The sequence below is a fragment of the Poecilia latipinna genome, unplaced genomic scaffold (assembly GCF_001443285.1).
Source record: "Poecilia latipinna isolate Pla-1442-1.1 unplaced genomic scaffold, P_latipinna-1.0 Scaffold1978, whole genome shotgun sequence".
NCBI classification, from domain to species: domain Eukaryota; kingdom Metazoa; phylum Chordata; class Actinopteri; order Cyprinodontiformes; family Poeciliidae; genus Poecilia; species Poecilia latipinna.
In genome coordinates this window covers 78,088-91,875 of record NW_015114594.1, presented here as the reverse complement: position 1 = coordinate 91,875, position 13,788 = coordinate 78,088, and the positions used below count along the sequence as shown (strand labels likewise).

Below are 13,788 nucleotides of genomic sequence, written 5' to 3'. Positions count from 1 at the left end.
AGGATGCCTCCTGAAGAAGGCCTCCTCCATCTTCTGCCTTCTCGTCCCTTGTTAAAGGGGGCACGAAGCGAAAGCAGAGGGGAAAAGTAATTTTCTACTCCTGTCTGTCCATTCTTTTGGCGGGTTCCTTCTACTTTTTGCTGTGTACTTTCATAAAGCTTATAATTATCTTGGCGAGAGCCCCTCATGTGAGAACGAATAGGGTCTTTGTACCCTCCTCTCTTCAGTTTTTCTTTTCCTTTTTTCTGCAAAAAAAAAGGAAGTCATATTAACATCAGGTCTGCCTTTTACAAATGCGGCGAGAAAGCCAGATGAGCCTCTCCTTTAAAAAAAAAAAAAAAAAAAAAAAAAACTTTCAGCAACTTAATTTTAAAAAACTATTATTTGAATGGCCATTACAGAGCACTGAAGCCTGATGCATCGACACAGAGCTCTCAGATCCATTTAGTATACTTACTATTCAACTGAGCAAAAGAAAGAAGAAAAGGGGAAAAAAAGCCAGGAAAATATCTTTTAATGGTTCTTATTATGCCACATTGGTTCACAAACATGTAATATATCCAAAAAAAAAAAAAAAAAAAAAAAAAAATTGATCAAGTCCTTCTTTTTTTCTGGTTTGACAGCAATCATCTATTTAAACCTTTCTTTATGTATCTGTTCCTCCCCCTGATGCCTCTGACCTCCATCTCTAACTCTTCTGGTTGATTACTCTTAATGTAATTTTAATTAAAAACTGTGGTGTCAAAGGGTTTAGCCTGCCTGAGAAGCGGGTGCAGATTGTGGCACAGTGGCAGACCCCTTCACTTGCATGAGTAAAAATGCATCCTGACATATTCTGGGTATTGCCAACAAAAGAAGGGCTGGAGGGAGTCAAAAATTCTACACGAGCCATTTTCATGTAATGCTATAATTTTATATATGGACAGTGGAAGATCATAAATTACTTTTTTTTTTCTTTTTCTTGGAATCTTAAAAAGGAGAATAAATGAGTTGAATGTTGTATCTGTCACTGAACTGGTGAAAGAGGCATCGGACGATAAACCGATAATGAAGACTGGTTGTTTGTTGAGGAATGCTCTGAAGTCTTGGTGAAGGCAGAAAGAGCAAGTTGGCCAGGCTGCTAAATTAAATAAACACAGTAGAAATGTACCAATAAGAATCTTGTGACTAGTTTATGATCTCATGTTTTTGTTTAGATGACACATTTAAAATGTTACTTAAAAAAAAAAAACAATAGATAATAGATAACTAATAGATAAGGACAGCAATTAAAATGTTTTTTTTATTTATTTTTTTTTAGCCTTGCAGATTTATAATTCATATAAGGAACAGAGGAGGCGTTATGCCACCTCAGGGCCGGACAAAGTCTTTTTAGAATCCTAAAGCATAGTTTAAGTTGGGGCCCCCTACACCTACATGTCAACACCAGATGCTATGTCATTCCTATGCTACTAGTAAGTGTAACATACGTACTATCATTAGCATCATTTGTAATAGCTTAGACCAGTGGTTCCCAAACTTTTTCTTCTGCGCCCCCCCAGTTGTTTCCAAACATATTCTTGCCCCCCCCACAGTGATTACAAATGGCTGTCTGGTTGAAACCACCCCTGTGATGGGGGGGGTGGGGGGCAAAATTACTTTTTTGGGGGCAATAGACACCAACATCGGTAGCCTACAAGGTACTTGTTAAGCTAAAGTTGCTGTATTGATATTAGCTAGTCATCTTTTAGCTAACATTGCATCCAACAGCTTTACTCAACTCAGTCGGTTAGTTTGGAGGGAAAAACTGTGAAAAGTTCTTTGTTTTGCTGGTTTGCTGCCGTGATTCTAACACAAACCTACGTAGCTCCGCCCAGCAGCAGCAGCAGGTCTCCTTCACAGGTGGAAACCCAGCGCGAGCGTCGGAGCACTCCTGTTGCGTTTAAAGGCGGCTCGGAAAAACAGGTTACAACATGTTAACAATGGATTAAACAGTTTTAACTGCTGATAAAAGTGACAGAGGACACAAATATGGGAAGTGTGGAAGCCTCTACTGTATCAAATTGACATAGGAATAACAGAGAGTTGGCCATTCTAAGGTAAAAACCCAGCGCATACAGTGTTCATGTTTTTTTTGTTGTTTTTTTTCATCCAGACGGCTTCCCGCGCCACCCCTGCAATGACACGGCCCCCCTAGGGGGGGCGCTCCCCACAGTTTGGGAACCTCTGGCTTAGACCATGTTTTTGTGGCTATTGATTTTAACTGGAGAAGCAAACTAGGATTTTGAAATATAGAGTGGTATTTGAGTGTCCCATAATATTTTAACTATCTAAAAGTAACATCAGCTGTCAAACACTAAATTTACAGTAAACAAGGTAAGATGTTTGTTATTTTTTTATTTCCCCAACAAAGGCAACAGGAAACAACAGGAAGTGATTAACCTATTATTTGTGCACCAACTATAAAGACAATATAGAAATCATTTTTCCATGTGAAATAAGATTTAGTTTGTATTATTCAATGTATTTTAAATATGCAAATATATTTTTGTAATGCTAGCTTGGCACTGCTGGGGACCTCTTTTGGTATGGATGTGGGTCTTAAGCTGCTGCTTAACTTGCATATGCCTTAGGCCAACTCTCCACCGCAATTTTGACAGACAATCCCACCCTGATCAAGCCTCTTATTTTCGCTGACCCCGACCAATCAAAATCCAGTAAATCATGTGGATTTTTGAACAGGATAAGACTCCCCAAAAGTCTGTCTGGTGCTTGTTTCCTTAGAAAGCAATAAAAGCTGTCACTTCTTCAGCTTTTAATACTATGATTTTACTGACACTGGAATTACTCGCCTCAGCCAAATGTCACAGAGGTGACTTGCAGAAGGTGACCCGCAGCAAGACTCAACAGCGGTGGTCTACTTGTGGGTTTGTAATCCCCTCACCCGAGCCTTTGGATTATTAGTTCTCCAACGACCCTGAAGAGGCTTCCTGGGGTTCAGCCTTAAACACTCACTAAAATCTCTTCTCCACACTCCATCTACCGGCTGAGCAAAGTCTCTGAAGACGCAGGAGTGGGGAAAGGAAGCAGCCAAGAAAATCAAAAGGACACACAGCTTGTAAAAAAAAAAAAAAAAATCTCTATTTAATAAAAGAAATCCATTTCCTCCCTTTTGCTACACATGTCTTTGAATACCTGAAATTATTCAGTACTGTCCTGTGCTGTATAAATAACATACAGGATTTGGATTTTTCTAGAAAAGATTTGTGTGTTGGGCTTTTCAGATTCTGACTGGTAGCTTCCTCTGTGGCCATCAGTGGACAGTTGGAGGAGCTGGTGGTTGGCCCAGAGCAGTGAGGCATGCAGTAAAAGGGTTTAACTTTGCTAACCTCCTTCTGCCAGGTTCAGGGGAACCTGCTGTTGGGGCAGCATTGGATCAATGTTGGGAGTCAGTGCCCACGCCATCTCAGCCAGAATGCTACCTGGGGTAGAAATCTCATTGCACTGTGGAGCCAACTGGACTTGGTCAGTGTTTAGTTCCCATCTTGACCTACATATTCTTAAAATTTCCAACATATGCCACAGTGACTGCACATGCAATGGCAATATTTTAAAGGCAACCCATGGAAGGATTATATTTTCTATGACAAAGGAGAAATGTGACCAGATTGGTAAGTTCATGTGTCGGAATGGACATTGAGCGATTGTGTACAGAACCTCCTCCCCAAAAACGTAATAGATTGTTGTACGTTGATCAAACCTAACATAACTCTGAGCAACTTCCTGTAATACTTATTGGAGTTACGCCATTTAATTTCCTCGCAGCCAATAATTGAAAACTACTTATATAATCCAGGTGTCAAAGATGATATGATGCCTCCGTATAACAGGTATGAACTGAAGTAGCGTCCGTCACTCTGTGCACACTAAGCTGTTGATTGAAAAAGCAGTAGGTTTGCTTCTTTTACAGCAAAATCCTATGCGCTGTACATTTGTGATTTCAAGCAGATAAAACAAACCTAGACTGATGTCTTAACTTATAAAACACATGGAAATACACATTTCCAATATATGGCTAATTCAAAAGTTTCTAACTTAGTGGTTTAAGTAAAAAACGGAAGAACGAATAGCTGGTTCATGGAGACAAAACTCTGCACCGTCAAAGCATTAGATCTTGTTCCAAGATCAAACGGTACACTGTGCCCATATGCAGGTCCTTTGAAACAAACATCCTCTTCACAAAAGGTTGCTGTAGACCTTTTGTCTTTTAAAATTTCGCAACAGTATACATTGAGACTTCCAGATGTGTGTAGAACGGTTGCATTTTTTTGTTTGTTTGTTTTGTTTGCAATTCATCAGGATAAAAAAGAAAAAACAACAACCCCAACTAATTAATATAAAATATTTTGTGGGCACTAGAATATTGTTTTAATCATGTTTGGTTCAGTGGTTGTGCAGTCATTCATGTGAGCTCCATTTGGTGGCCCTGTTGTGAAATTTTGGCAAGTTCTGCATTTTTTTGGAGAGATCTGTTGGTATTAAAACCTGCAGATGGCTGCCTGTTGTCAGCAGAATAGTGTGCTTTCTGGATTGGGGGAGACTTATGCTCATATGTCTGTATGTCTTTGTGTGCCATGTGAAAAACATAAATGTATGAAGGGCATACAGGTGATGGCTTGTGGTTTCTCTTTGTTGTCTTTTATTTTTCTCTGTAGAAAGCTTTGTTTTTGACCTTTCTGCCACTTGAATTGCAGAAGGAAGAGCTGTCCTTCTCTACAGAGGAGAACGGCTGTTTCAGCACTACATGGTAGCAATTCGTGAGAACTTTATGCAGACGAGTAATAGCTTCGCTACATTGTCTGCGCTAGTGTGTGTGTGGGTGAGTGTGATTTGCCAAGGCGCACACAGTAAGTGTGTGGTTTGGATGCAGAGTTTACACCTGTTTCTCAATGTTGTCTACAATCTACAAGACTAATGTGTGAAGACCGTTTTTTTTTTTTTGTTGCAAGGTGTGTGTGTTTGTCTGTAACTGTGTACCTGTCTCTTTGGTTGAACAGGTGGATCCTTCTTGCATGGGATCCAGACAGCATGTCCGCCACACAGCTGACTGTGGTCAGGCTTAATAGGCTCATTGTGCAGTCTGTGGTTCAAGCTCTGACACCTTGTGGGTGGAAGGTGACTTACTTACTGCGTTTATACCTAAACACTGATTTTTTTGTGCACCTTTGGTTTCAGATTTTTATTTTTATTTTTTTCAGAATATGGATCCTCATGCTTATCAATAAATGGTTAAATCGTCTGAAGGTTTTCAGAGCCCATGTTGCTGGTGTAGGATTTGTGTGTACCTGATAGGAGATGGATTGCAAAATGTTCTGTGGTGTGTACTTTTTGTTCAAATTGAAGGTTTTTAAAACCAAAAACCTTAAGTCAATTTCTCTCCATTTGACTAATATGTATACTTTTCCCCAGGTATCTTGTCCTGTCATAGTATTTCAGGTATGTAGAGAAGCTAGTTGTTTACATGCGATAGGGCATATTTGCTCTACAAACAGATTAACTTATAACAGAATTCTAGTTGCATTAATAATTTTATATTAAATGAAGACTAAAATAGCACTTATTTTTATTTATTGTTACCTGACATTGCCTTTTAAATTTTGAATGCGCTTAGAAAATTCTTCAGACGTATTTGGCAGCGCCCTACTGATTTTTATCTCAGATAAATGCCGTAACTTGAAATAAGTGTCACTGCTTCAGATTGGTACTTCTACTTGCTGAACAAGTTTGGTGACACAAGCATTCAGTCTGAGATCACTATGATAATAATCCATTTTCCAATCCAGTTATTTAGGATTGCCAGATGAAGTTTAAGCCTGTCATTGTTAGATTAGTTGGTCTTATGTTCTTAGACTTAATTTACCTTTTTCAAAAATGTGAACTGTAAAGCTTTTAGCTTCCATTAGAATCCATTAGAATATAACGGTTTTCTTAAAACATGCATAACAGTGAAAACAGTGTTTTCTGCATAGAAATGATAATGCACAAGACAAAGAATTTAAAAGTCCTTACGGTAATAGCTAAAAAATCTTTAAGTGTTGAATTAACATCTGCTAAATTAGCTTTCTCTATCAGTAAGGTGCAAGAGGGTGTACTTATTTTACATTGTTCATTTGGGACATTATATTGAGGGCATAAGGGGATAAAAGACAGTTAAAAGATAAACTCATAAAATAAATGACTTGTTTTTAATTGATTTGTTTGACCACAAAACATGTCTGTCTATCTATCTATCTATCTATCTATCTATCTATCTATCTATCTATATATCTATCTATCTATCTATCTATCTATCTATCTATCTATCTATCTATCTCTTTTTCTCTCTCTCTCTCTCTCTCTCTCTCTCTATATATATATATATATATATATATATATATATATATATATATATATATATTTATTTATTTATTTATTTATTTATTTATTTATTTTACTTTTTCTGTATTTATTAATCTATTAATTCATTCCTTGATTCATCTATTACCCTTTTGCGCTCTCTCAGTGAGCCTTCGGTTAAGAGGGCTGTCCCCCCGGCGTTTCTGGGATTTGTAGTTCAGAAACCACAAATTGACGTCAGCGGAAGTCTTGGAGCATACGCGAGCTAGGTCACATTGGTGCAGTTTTGTAATGTTTTGAGCAGCTCTGCTACGATGGAGGCAACAAACACAGGTGCTATTATGCGTTCCTTAATTATGTTCCTTGCTTTAGTAGCATTTCGGTAATTATAGCTGAGTACTGACGTTTGGTGTTCCTTTCAAGAAACGATTTGTAAAAGTTGTGGCTACAACAGCTACGTTAGCATAACAATGTGTGTGCACGAGTGGTCTGATGACCGATTATTCATGACGTACTGTTGTCCATAGGGCTTTACGTTATTTTAGTAGATTTATCTTGAATTTAGTTCGAACCTCACCGATTTCTACAGCGAAAATAGGGCTGTAGTTTGTAATGAACTGAACAGACACACAAACACTGATCATTGCTTTTTTTGTGACATTCTGTGCTTCTGTTTGTTTTTAACTGCATCACCAGAGGAAATCCCTCTAAGGCATGTGGAGAAGGATGTCCTGATCCCCAAGATGATGAGAGAGAAAGCCAGGGAGCGCTGTGCAGAAAGAGTTGAAGGTCAGAAAGAGAGAAAACTCATCTTTAAGCACTAAAACCAAACCAAAAGTTATTTTCATAAAACAGACCAAAAGTTATTTTCATAAAACAGTCCAAAACACAGTTGTACTCATTGCACCTGAAAAATGTATCCCATCAAGTACTTTTAAACCAGGAGGAGATCATAGTTCTTATAACCTTCAAAACAAGTCAGGAAATAACTAAGAACCGTCATTGCTCTTTGATTTATGTATAGTTTGACCCAAAAATGTTAATGCACCTTGCAGATTTAGGTCTTATCCAAACATCTTATCCAAGATGTTTGTTTCTGATTTGAAAAAAATACCAACATCTTTCTAAACATAAGATGTTGTGCAAAAGGTTGTAGTTTGTAAGTGAATTCTCTTTTATTATTGACCATTTTTATTAACACAGAAAGGCATTTTGGGTATGATTTATGTCATCTCAGTAAACAATGGAAAAGTCTTAAGTGACAATTGAAAACAATTTATAATTACTGATCAGCTTTCTGCATGTCTCCACTAGGATTTTTGGAAATTAAGAATTGGTCATGAATCGGTCACCTCAAGGTCATTGAGGTCTGAAGACCTTCCAATCAGCTAAATTTTTAGCTTCTAGCACGAAATCACTATTGGAATAAAGTATGGATCTCTAACTGGACCAGTGCCAAATGTTAATATTATTTCCATTGGAATAAATATGAAAATATTACAAACATAAGTAATTGTGAGCTTAGCTGTATCTATGGCCAGTTTTAACCATAGATTATGTCAATTCACTGGATGACCAGTGATGAGTAGGTAATTAATTTACATCTATTTTGTAATTGACATGTACAAGAGCTTTAGATTTTGAAATAACAGCAATTGGCCAAATTAGTCCAGATGTGACAAAATCAGTGAAATAGCTTTGTATCATGTTTCAAAAACCTTAAGCCAATTTTAGTGTGGTGTTTTTTTTTTTTTTCCATTATTTGTAGGATAATTTGTCTTTAGAATCCCCTACTGGGGCATTAAAACCTTTGGACTAAGAATGTCCTGTAGAAAAGCTAAAGAGGTGTTTAACTTTAGTTATTTTGGTTTGATCATGGTTCAACTGACATATCAGAACCACAATCAATGGAAATATGCTACAATACAAAATCTTAAAAGTATCTTGCATTTAAAATACATTATTTGAGACATTAACGTGACTATTTCTCTCAGTGATTTCTTACGATGCTTAACAAGTATGAGAAACTGATTTGCAAAAGGTAGGTACAAGTTTTGGAACAGATTTATTGACAAGGACAGTTTTAAAATTTGAAAGGATGAAATTGTTGTACAAACTGGTGAAAGATCAGATGGCCTTGTAGCTGGGATTAGTAATGACACGGTAAATGTCTTCTGGTTTTACCACTCAATGCTCTTTTACATTATAAACTAAATGCACACATGTGCTGAGACATAGTTTTTTATGTTTCAGTGGAATGTGGTGAATATCTTCTTCAAGAGAGCTTTGACATGTGATTGAGTTTTGAACTGACAATTTCAAAGATGGTAGCTACATACATTTATTTCTGAGCCATAGATACTCTGTTAACCTGTAAAAATAAGTAAATTGTGGTATTGGTATTTACATTTCTGAAAAAAAAAAAAAAACAGACTTTATTTGCATTTGTCCTTTAGTTTCTCCTTTCAAAATTGTCTCACTAGAGTTTGCTGGAGTTTAGTCCCATTCCTTCACATAGAGCTGCTGTAACTGAGTTAGGGTTGCTGGTTGTTCTTCATGGCACTGAGATTAGGTTTTTGTGAAAGCCACTCCAAAATACTGGCTTTGTTGTAACGGTTTTTGAAGTGTTCTTTGTCCAGTTGGAAGACCTGTTTGTGCCCAAACTTATGGCCAAACACTTGAATTAATGTTTTAGCTTCATCAGACCAAATGACCTGTGTGCAAAATTTGCCAGCTTTTTAGTGAGCTTGGAGTATTTTCTGTTATTTTTTACATAATGACTTCCTTCTTGCTGAATGGCCTTTCAGCCAACATTGGTACAGGCCTCGTTTTACTTTGAGTAATGACACCACCAGCTCTCATCAGCTTCATGTAGCATCATCAAATTGATTTCTGTTTTTTTCTTTTTTTTCTTTTTTTCTTTTAAGTATTTTTCTGAATATTTCGAGATTTGGCACCAAAACATGTTAATTCTCAAGATTAAGCTACCTTTTGCATGCTTGACTTAATCAATTCCTTATTCGTGAAAAAATAATTGCAAGCTCCTCTCCGTCCCTAATCTTATTTTTTAGTATTGTATTTTTTCCCTCTTTGTCGAACTTTTGACCCTTTTGTCTTTCTTTCCTGGCGTTTGTCTGCACCTGCATCCCAAGTCGTCTTCAGCTCCGTCAATTGAGAGCCTATCCCAGTTGACTCGGCAGCTGTCGAAACTGCATCTGCATAAAAAAAAAACACCGTGGTCGCAGCCTTGCTCTCTCGTGTGCCCTCTTGACTGCAGCGACGCATCAGCCCGATACCTAGTTGTTGTGGTTTGCAGAAATCCGACGGCAGCCTGCATGAGCCGGCGTGGTGCTGCTCTCAGAGGGAGTCCGTGCACATGCACAGGCGGAGGTGATGGGACAGTCGGTGGCTGCGTGTGTAGTGGAAACCCCCATTACGTTACAGGCTTCTCTTCTCACTCATTTTTCACACCTTCATCCCCCGCCCTCTCGTGCTTTTGTTTTTGGGTATTTTTTTTCTTTTTTTTTTCTTTTTTTTACGTCTTGTTTTCTCTGAGCCTCTGAATGTGTCTGTTTGAGATATACAAAAAAGGGTGAAAAACACAAGTAACAAGTATGTTTTCCTGTGCTATCTTTCTCCGCGTATACGCCTCTGCAGCTTGCACTTCAGACAAGTCCCACTGACCTGTATAGATTCTTCTCAGCCTAACGTGACATGATTGTTGATGATTCATGTCGATTCTCTCTTCATGTCAAAAAGCATCTAAAGTACACAATAATAGCTTCTTTCAGGATTACGTAGCATAACAATTATGATGTTCTCTCTAAACCGAGTGTATCTTGCTCCTGTATTTTATCTCAAATATTAAACTTTGAGAAAAAAGTTGGTAAGAATAATCAGCTTTCCTTTTTGAAATTAAATTCCCAAATTTGTAGCACCCCTTCACACGTATTGGTAGAAAAACCTTGAAATCTCGAAATATTCAGAAAAATACTTTAAATTAATCTTTGATCGACTGTCAATTTTTACGCTAGCAATTTTAGAAAAAAATAGACCTTTTGCTTGAGTTCATTTATTGAGTAAGGGAGTAAAAAAGGTGGATGATGTGTGATGCTGTGGGCCTATTTCTCTTCCAGATTTGTTGGTAATCTTGTTAGTGTCTGTGTCATCAGTGCTCTCACTGAATCCCTCTGACAATAAACTGAAAACAGATCATCATGGGGCTTTTCATAGAGCTCAGGATGCCACGCACTCTAACAAAAGTCCCAGAGCCTTTGAGGTAAAAAAAAAAAAAAGGTCCTCGGCATCACACATCATCTACCTTGCTTCCTTACTAAAGTAATACATCCAAATCAAAGTTAAACCTTATTTTTAGGCTTAGTTTATGCAACACATTAAAAAAAAAAAGTTTTTCTTTACTTACCAGATGCCATTTGATTTCTCTTCACACTAACTGCTGCACTTATACTTTTTTTTGTCTACACAAATGTCAACCCCAGCTGCCTATCTTGAAGGTGGCATCACGCATTTGTTCAGATCAGCTTCCTCTGACAATAAACTGGCCACACAGCTGTGCAGATGGTAGAGCTGCTGCGGTGTGGTCAGAGAGGCAACCCTCTGCAGTCTCCATCAGTACCATGGGACCATGGGACAGGGATGAGGCGCCGCTTGATTAGATTAGTCGCGCTCTTCTGCTTCTCTAAATTGGTTTTTTCAGTTGTTTTTTTTTTTTTTTTTACATTTGCATCCTAATGACAGCGTCTGGGATAACCATACTGATGTCAGCGATAAGATGTCAGGGCGGCCCTTTCAATTAAAACCTCCAAGAGAGAACTTGCTAACAAGGTGAAGACTCGGTCTTCCACACCTTCCAGTCGGCTCAGTGTGTAGAGAGTTGGGTGACAGTAGCTGTGGTGCATCCCTGAAGGACTCGCTAAAGTGTCATCTAGGGCTGCTTGATTATCGGAGGGAGGGGGGGAATCAGAGCTGCATGATATTTTGAATCATAATGAACACAGTTTTAATATGTGTAATATCCCTGTTTGCAAAGGATGTCTTGGACGCGATATTTTTCAGGCATCCTTTATTCAGTCGCTTTAAGGATGTACCTTCTCTGTCCCGCATCTGATAGAAATCGTGGCGACCAACGTGCTAAATGTTTGCTGCTAGACAAGCCTTAGCTAACTGCAAAGAATATGAACACCGTGATATGGAGGTAGCGTTGTACGGTCCTATTTAAGTCTAAAAACCTGAATGAGTGAGTTTGGTGTAACCTTAATCTGAAAATACATTTTAGGAATGAATGAGAATGGACACAGTGAGCCAGGGCTTCGTGCCCAACATCAGTGTCTGACCTCACAAATGTACTACAGGAACAGTGGTTGAAAACTCCTATAAAAACCGTCTTGCAGACCCACAAGAGTTATAGCTTTAGTAAAAATGATGTTCATGAGCATGTAAAGGGAAGTGACCTTTGGGCTCCTATAACATTTCGCCAGGTTATTGTGGTCTACAAAGTGTGTTTGCGTTCAATTCAGACTCGCCCATTATCTTCACACAAGCTTAACTTGCACAAATTAACACAGTTTCCCGTCTTGCTAAAGGTGTTAAGGATGTGGTTTAATTTTGTCTAAAGAGACACAATTACAGATTTTAAGAGTTGCGAACGGGTGAAATTGTATTGACTTCTGTTCTACATCACTATACAACCTAAATCCATTTTAGTCGTTAACTTGTACATCATGCAGATCACATCTAACTTAAACGTGCTCCTTTTAATTGATGCATCATGAATTCATACATTTTCATAAAAGATGCACTAGTTTTCTTTAAAGTCTCAGCTGTCGATTCTGTGTTTTTTTTTTTATTATTTTTTTTATTTGTGTTCCAAATCTTGCAACGTGTAAGAGGAAAAAAATGCTACAGATTCTTGGATAGATGTTGTTTTGGATCAAATTAGGAAAATTTATGATTTTTCCCATTTACACATCAAAGAATACACCTTTAACCATTATATCATTTTTACTGAAGTAAGAAAAGTGCATCAGTGTGTATGCAATTGGTTGATTTTGGTGCTTTGGTTGGTCCTCTGGATTATTGATCAGAACTGATCTGAGAATTGATGCTTTCCTGTTTTTTGTTTTTTTTTTCCATCCAGCCTTCAACAGCTGCTGCAAAGAGTCCGGCTTCTTTATGGTGTTTAAGTGTAGAGAAGAAAACGCAGCCCTGAAGGAATGCCTGACACAACAGTGAGTATTTTTGCACAACTTTCTACACCACTCAGCTCCACTCGCACCCCAAAGTGTCACAGCACCGCACGCACCAATAGCTCTGATTCAAGCTTTCTGATTTTCTTCTACACACGACCACTGTTCCCCGTCCAGTCTCATCATTCCCAAACTTGTCCAATAGCGGTGACTCTGTACCTTCTGTTCCCTGCCAGCTACCAGGATCCGGCGTTTTTTGAAGAGTGCAAACGACAGTACATTGAAGAAAAACTGGACTTTCAGAAGACGGGGATACCGGCCAAGAACAGGACCCAGAAACTTCCAACCAGCATGTAATAATCAAAACGATAACCACACGTCTTTCTTCTGGGCGCCCAGACTCCAGGAATTCTGGAGGCAGTTTGGCCAAGTTTGCTACTCATACTCACTTCAAGGCTGCATTGTGTGAAAATCTTTGGCATATTTACCATTTTTTTGGTTTGCAGTAGTGGATTTTATTCAAATGATCTTGTTTAATGTCCAGGCCATGTGTATAAAGAGTCGTAGGTGAAGTATGTAGAAAAAATGACTGCACAGGATCACTCCTGAGGAATTTCTGGGACTGCTGGGATGTTGCATATCCATGTTAAAGTGCTGCATATGTGCTAATTCGACTGCATCAATTGTATCAATGTCTCGGCTTGTGTTTGCTTTGTCATCAGCGCAAGACGTTGTGTGTTGCTTTTTGAAAAATCAGAAAAATATTTGAATATTACAAAGAGAAAAGCTTGGAACAACCTCTTGTAATTATGTGACGTTGTACATAATTTGTTTTCAATACAGGAAAGGAAAATAGTTGCCAGAATTAAAACTAAATAAAAATAAACTATGGCTTTTGATAGTGCTTCGAAAACACATGTCAGCCGATTCAATAAGATTGTAATCTATTTAAGAGTACCGTAGAAATGTCTAGGAAAAAGAAATGGCTTTAAATGAAAAGTGTCTTGCATGCAACACTCATTAAGTCGACGCACTCGGAGTGTGAAGAGATTCCACACAATTAGATTTTTTTCAGTTTTATATACAATTGTTTTAATTAAATATTGTGATTTTAGCAGGTGTTGCATTCTGAACAATTCACTCTGAGGAACAAAAGTTCAACTGATTATCTGCCATTCCTTTAAAACCAAGTCCTGAGAAATGTCAA

At 38.0% G+C, this 13,788-nt stretch overlaps 1 protein-coding gene across 2 annotated transcripts; it reads left to right on the top strand.

The window, feature by feature from the left end:
- The first annotated feature begins 6,589 nt into the window (after window positions 1–6,589).
- cmc1 (C-x(9)-C motif containing 1) lies at window positions 6,590–13,747 on the top strand. 2 transcript variants are annotated; one of them, XM_015016063.1, is made up of 4 exons: window positions 6,590–6,708; window positions 7,075–7,164; window positions 12,533–12,623; window positions 12,818–13,747. In XM_015016063.1, the coding sequence occupies exons 1-4, from the start codon at window positions 6,690–6,692 to the stop codon at window positions 12,936–12,938; spliced, it is 321 nt and encodes a 106-aa protein (XP_014871549.1). In that variant the 5' UTR covers window positions 6,590–6,689; the 3' UTR covers window positions 12,939–13,747. The 2 variants fall into 2 exon arrangements, with proteins under 2 accessions (XP_014871549.1, XP_014871548.1); XM_015016062.1 differs by having other exon boundaries at window positions 6,594–6,708; window positions 7,072–7,164.
- Window positions 13,748–13,788: the final 41 nt, after the last annotated feature.

Bases quoted from the DNA above. Each gene is read 5' to 3' on its own strand.
- cmc1 (XM_015016062.1), top strand. The intron at 7,165-12,532 runs GTCAGAAAGAGA...TTTTCCATCCAG, and splicing joins CTGTGCAGAAAGAGTTGAAG to CCTTCAACAGCTGCTGCAAA. The intron at 12,624-12,817 runs GTGAGTATTTTT...GTTCCCTGCCAG, and splicing joins AAGGAATGCCTGACACAACA to CTACCAGGATCCGGCGTTTT.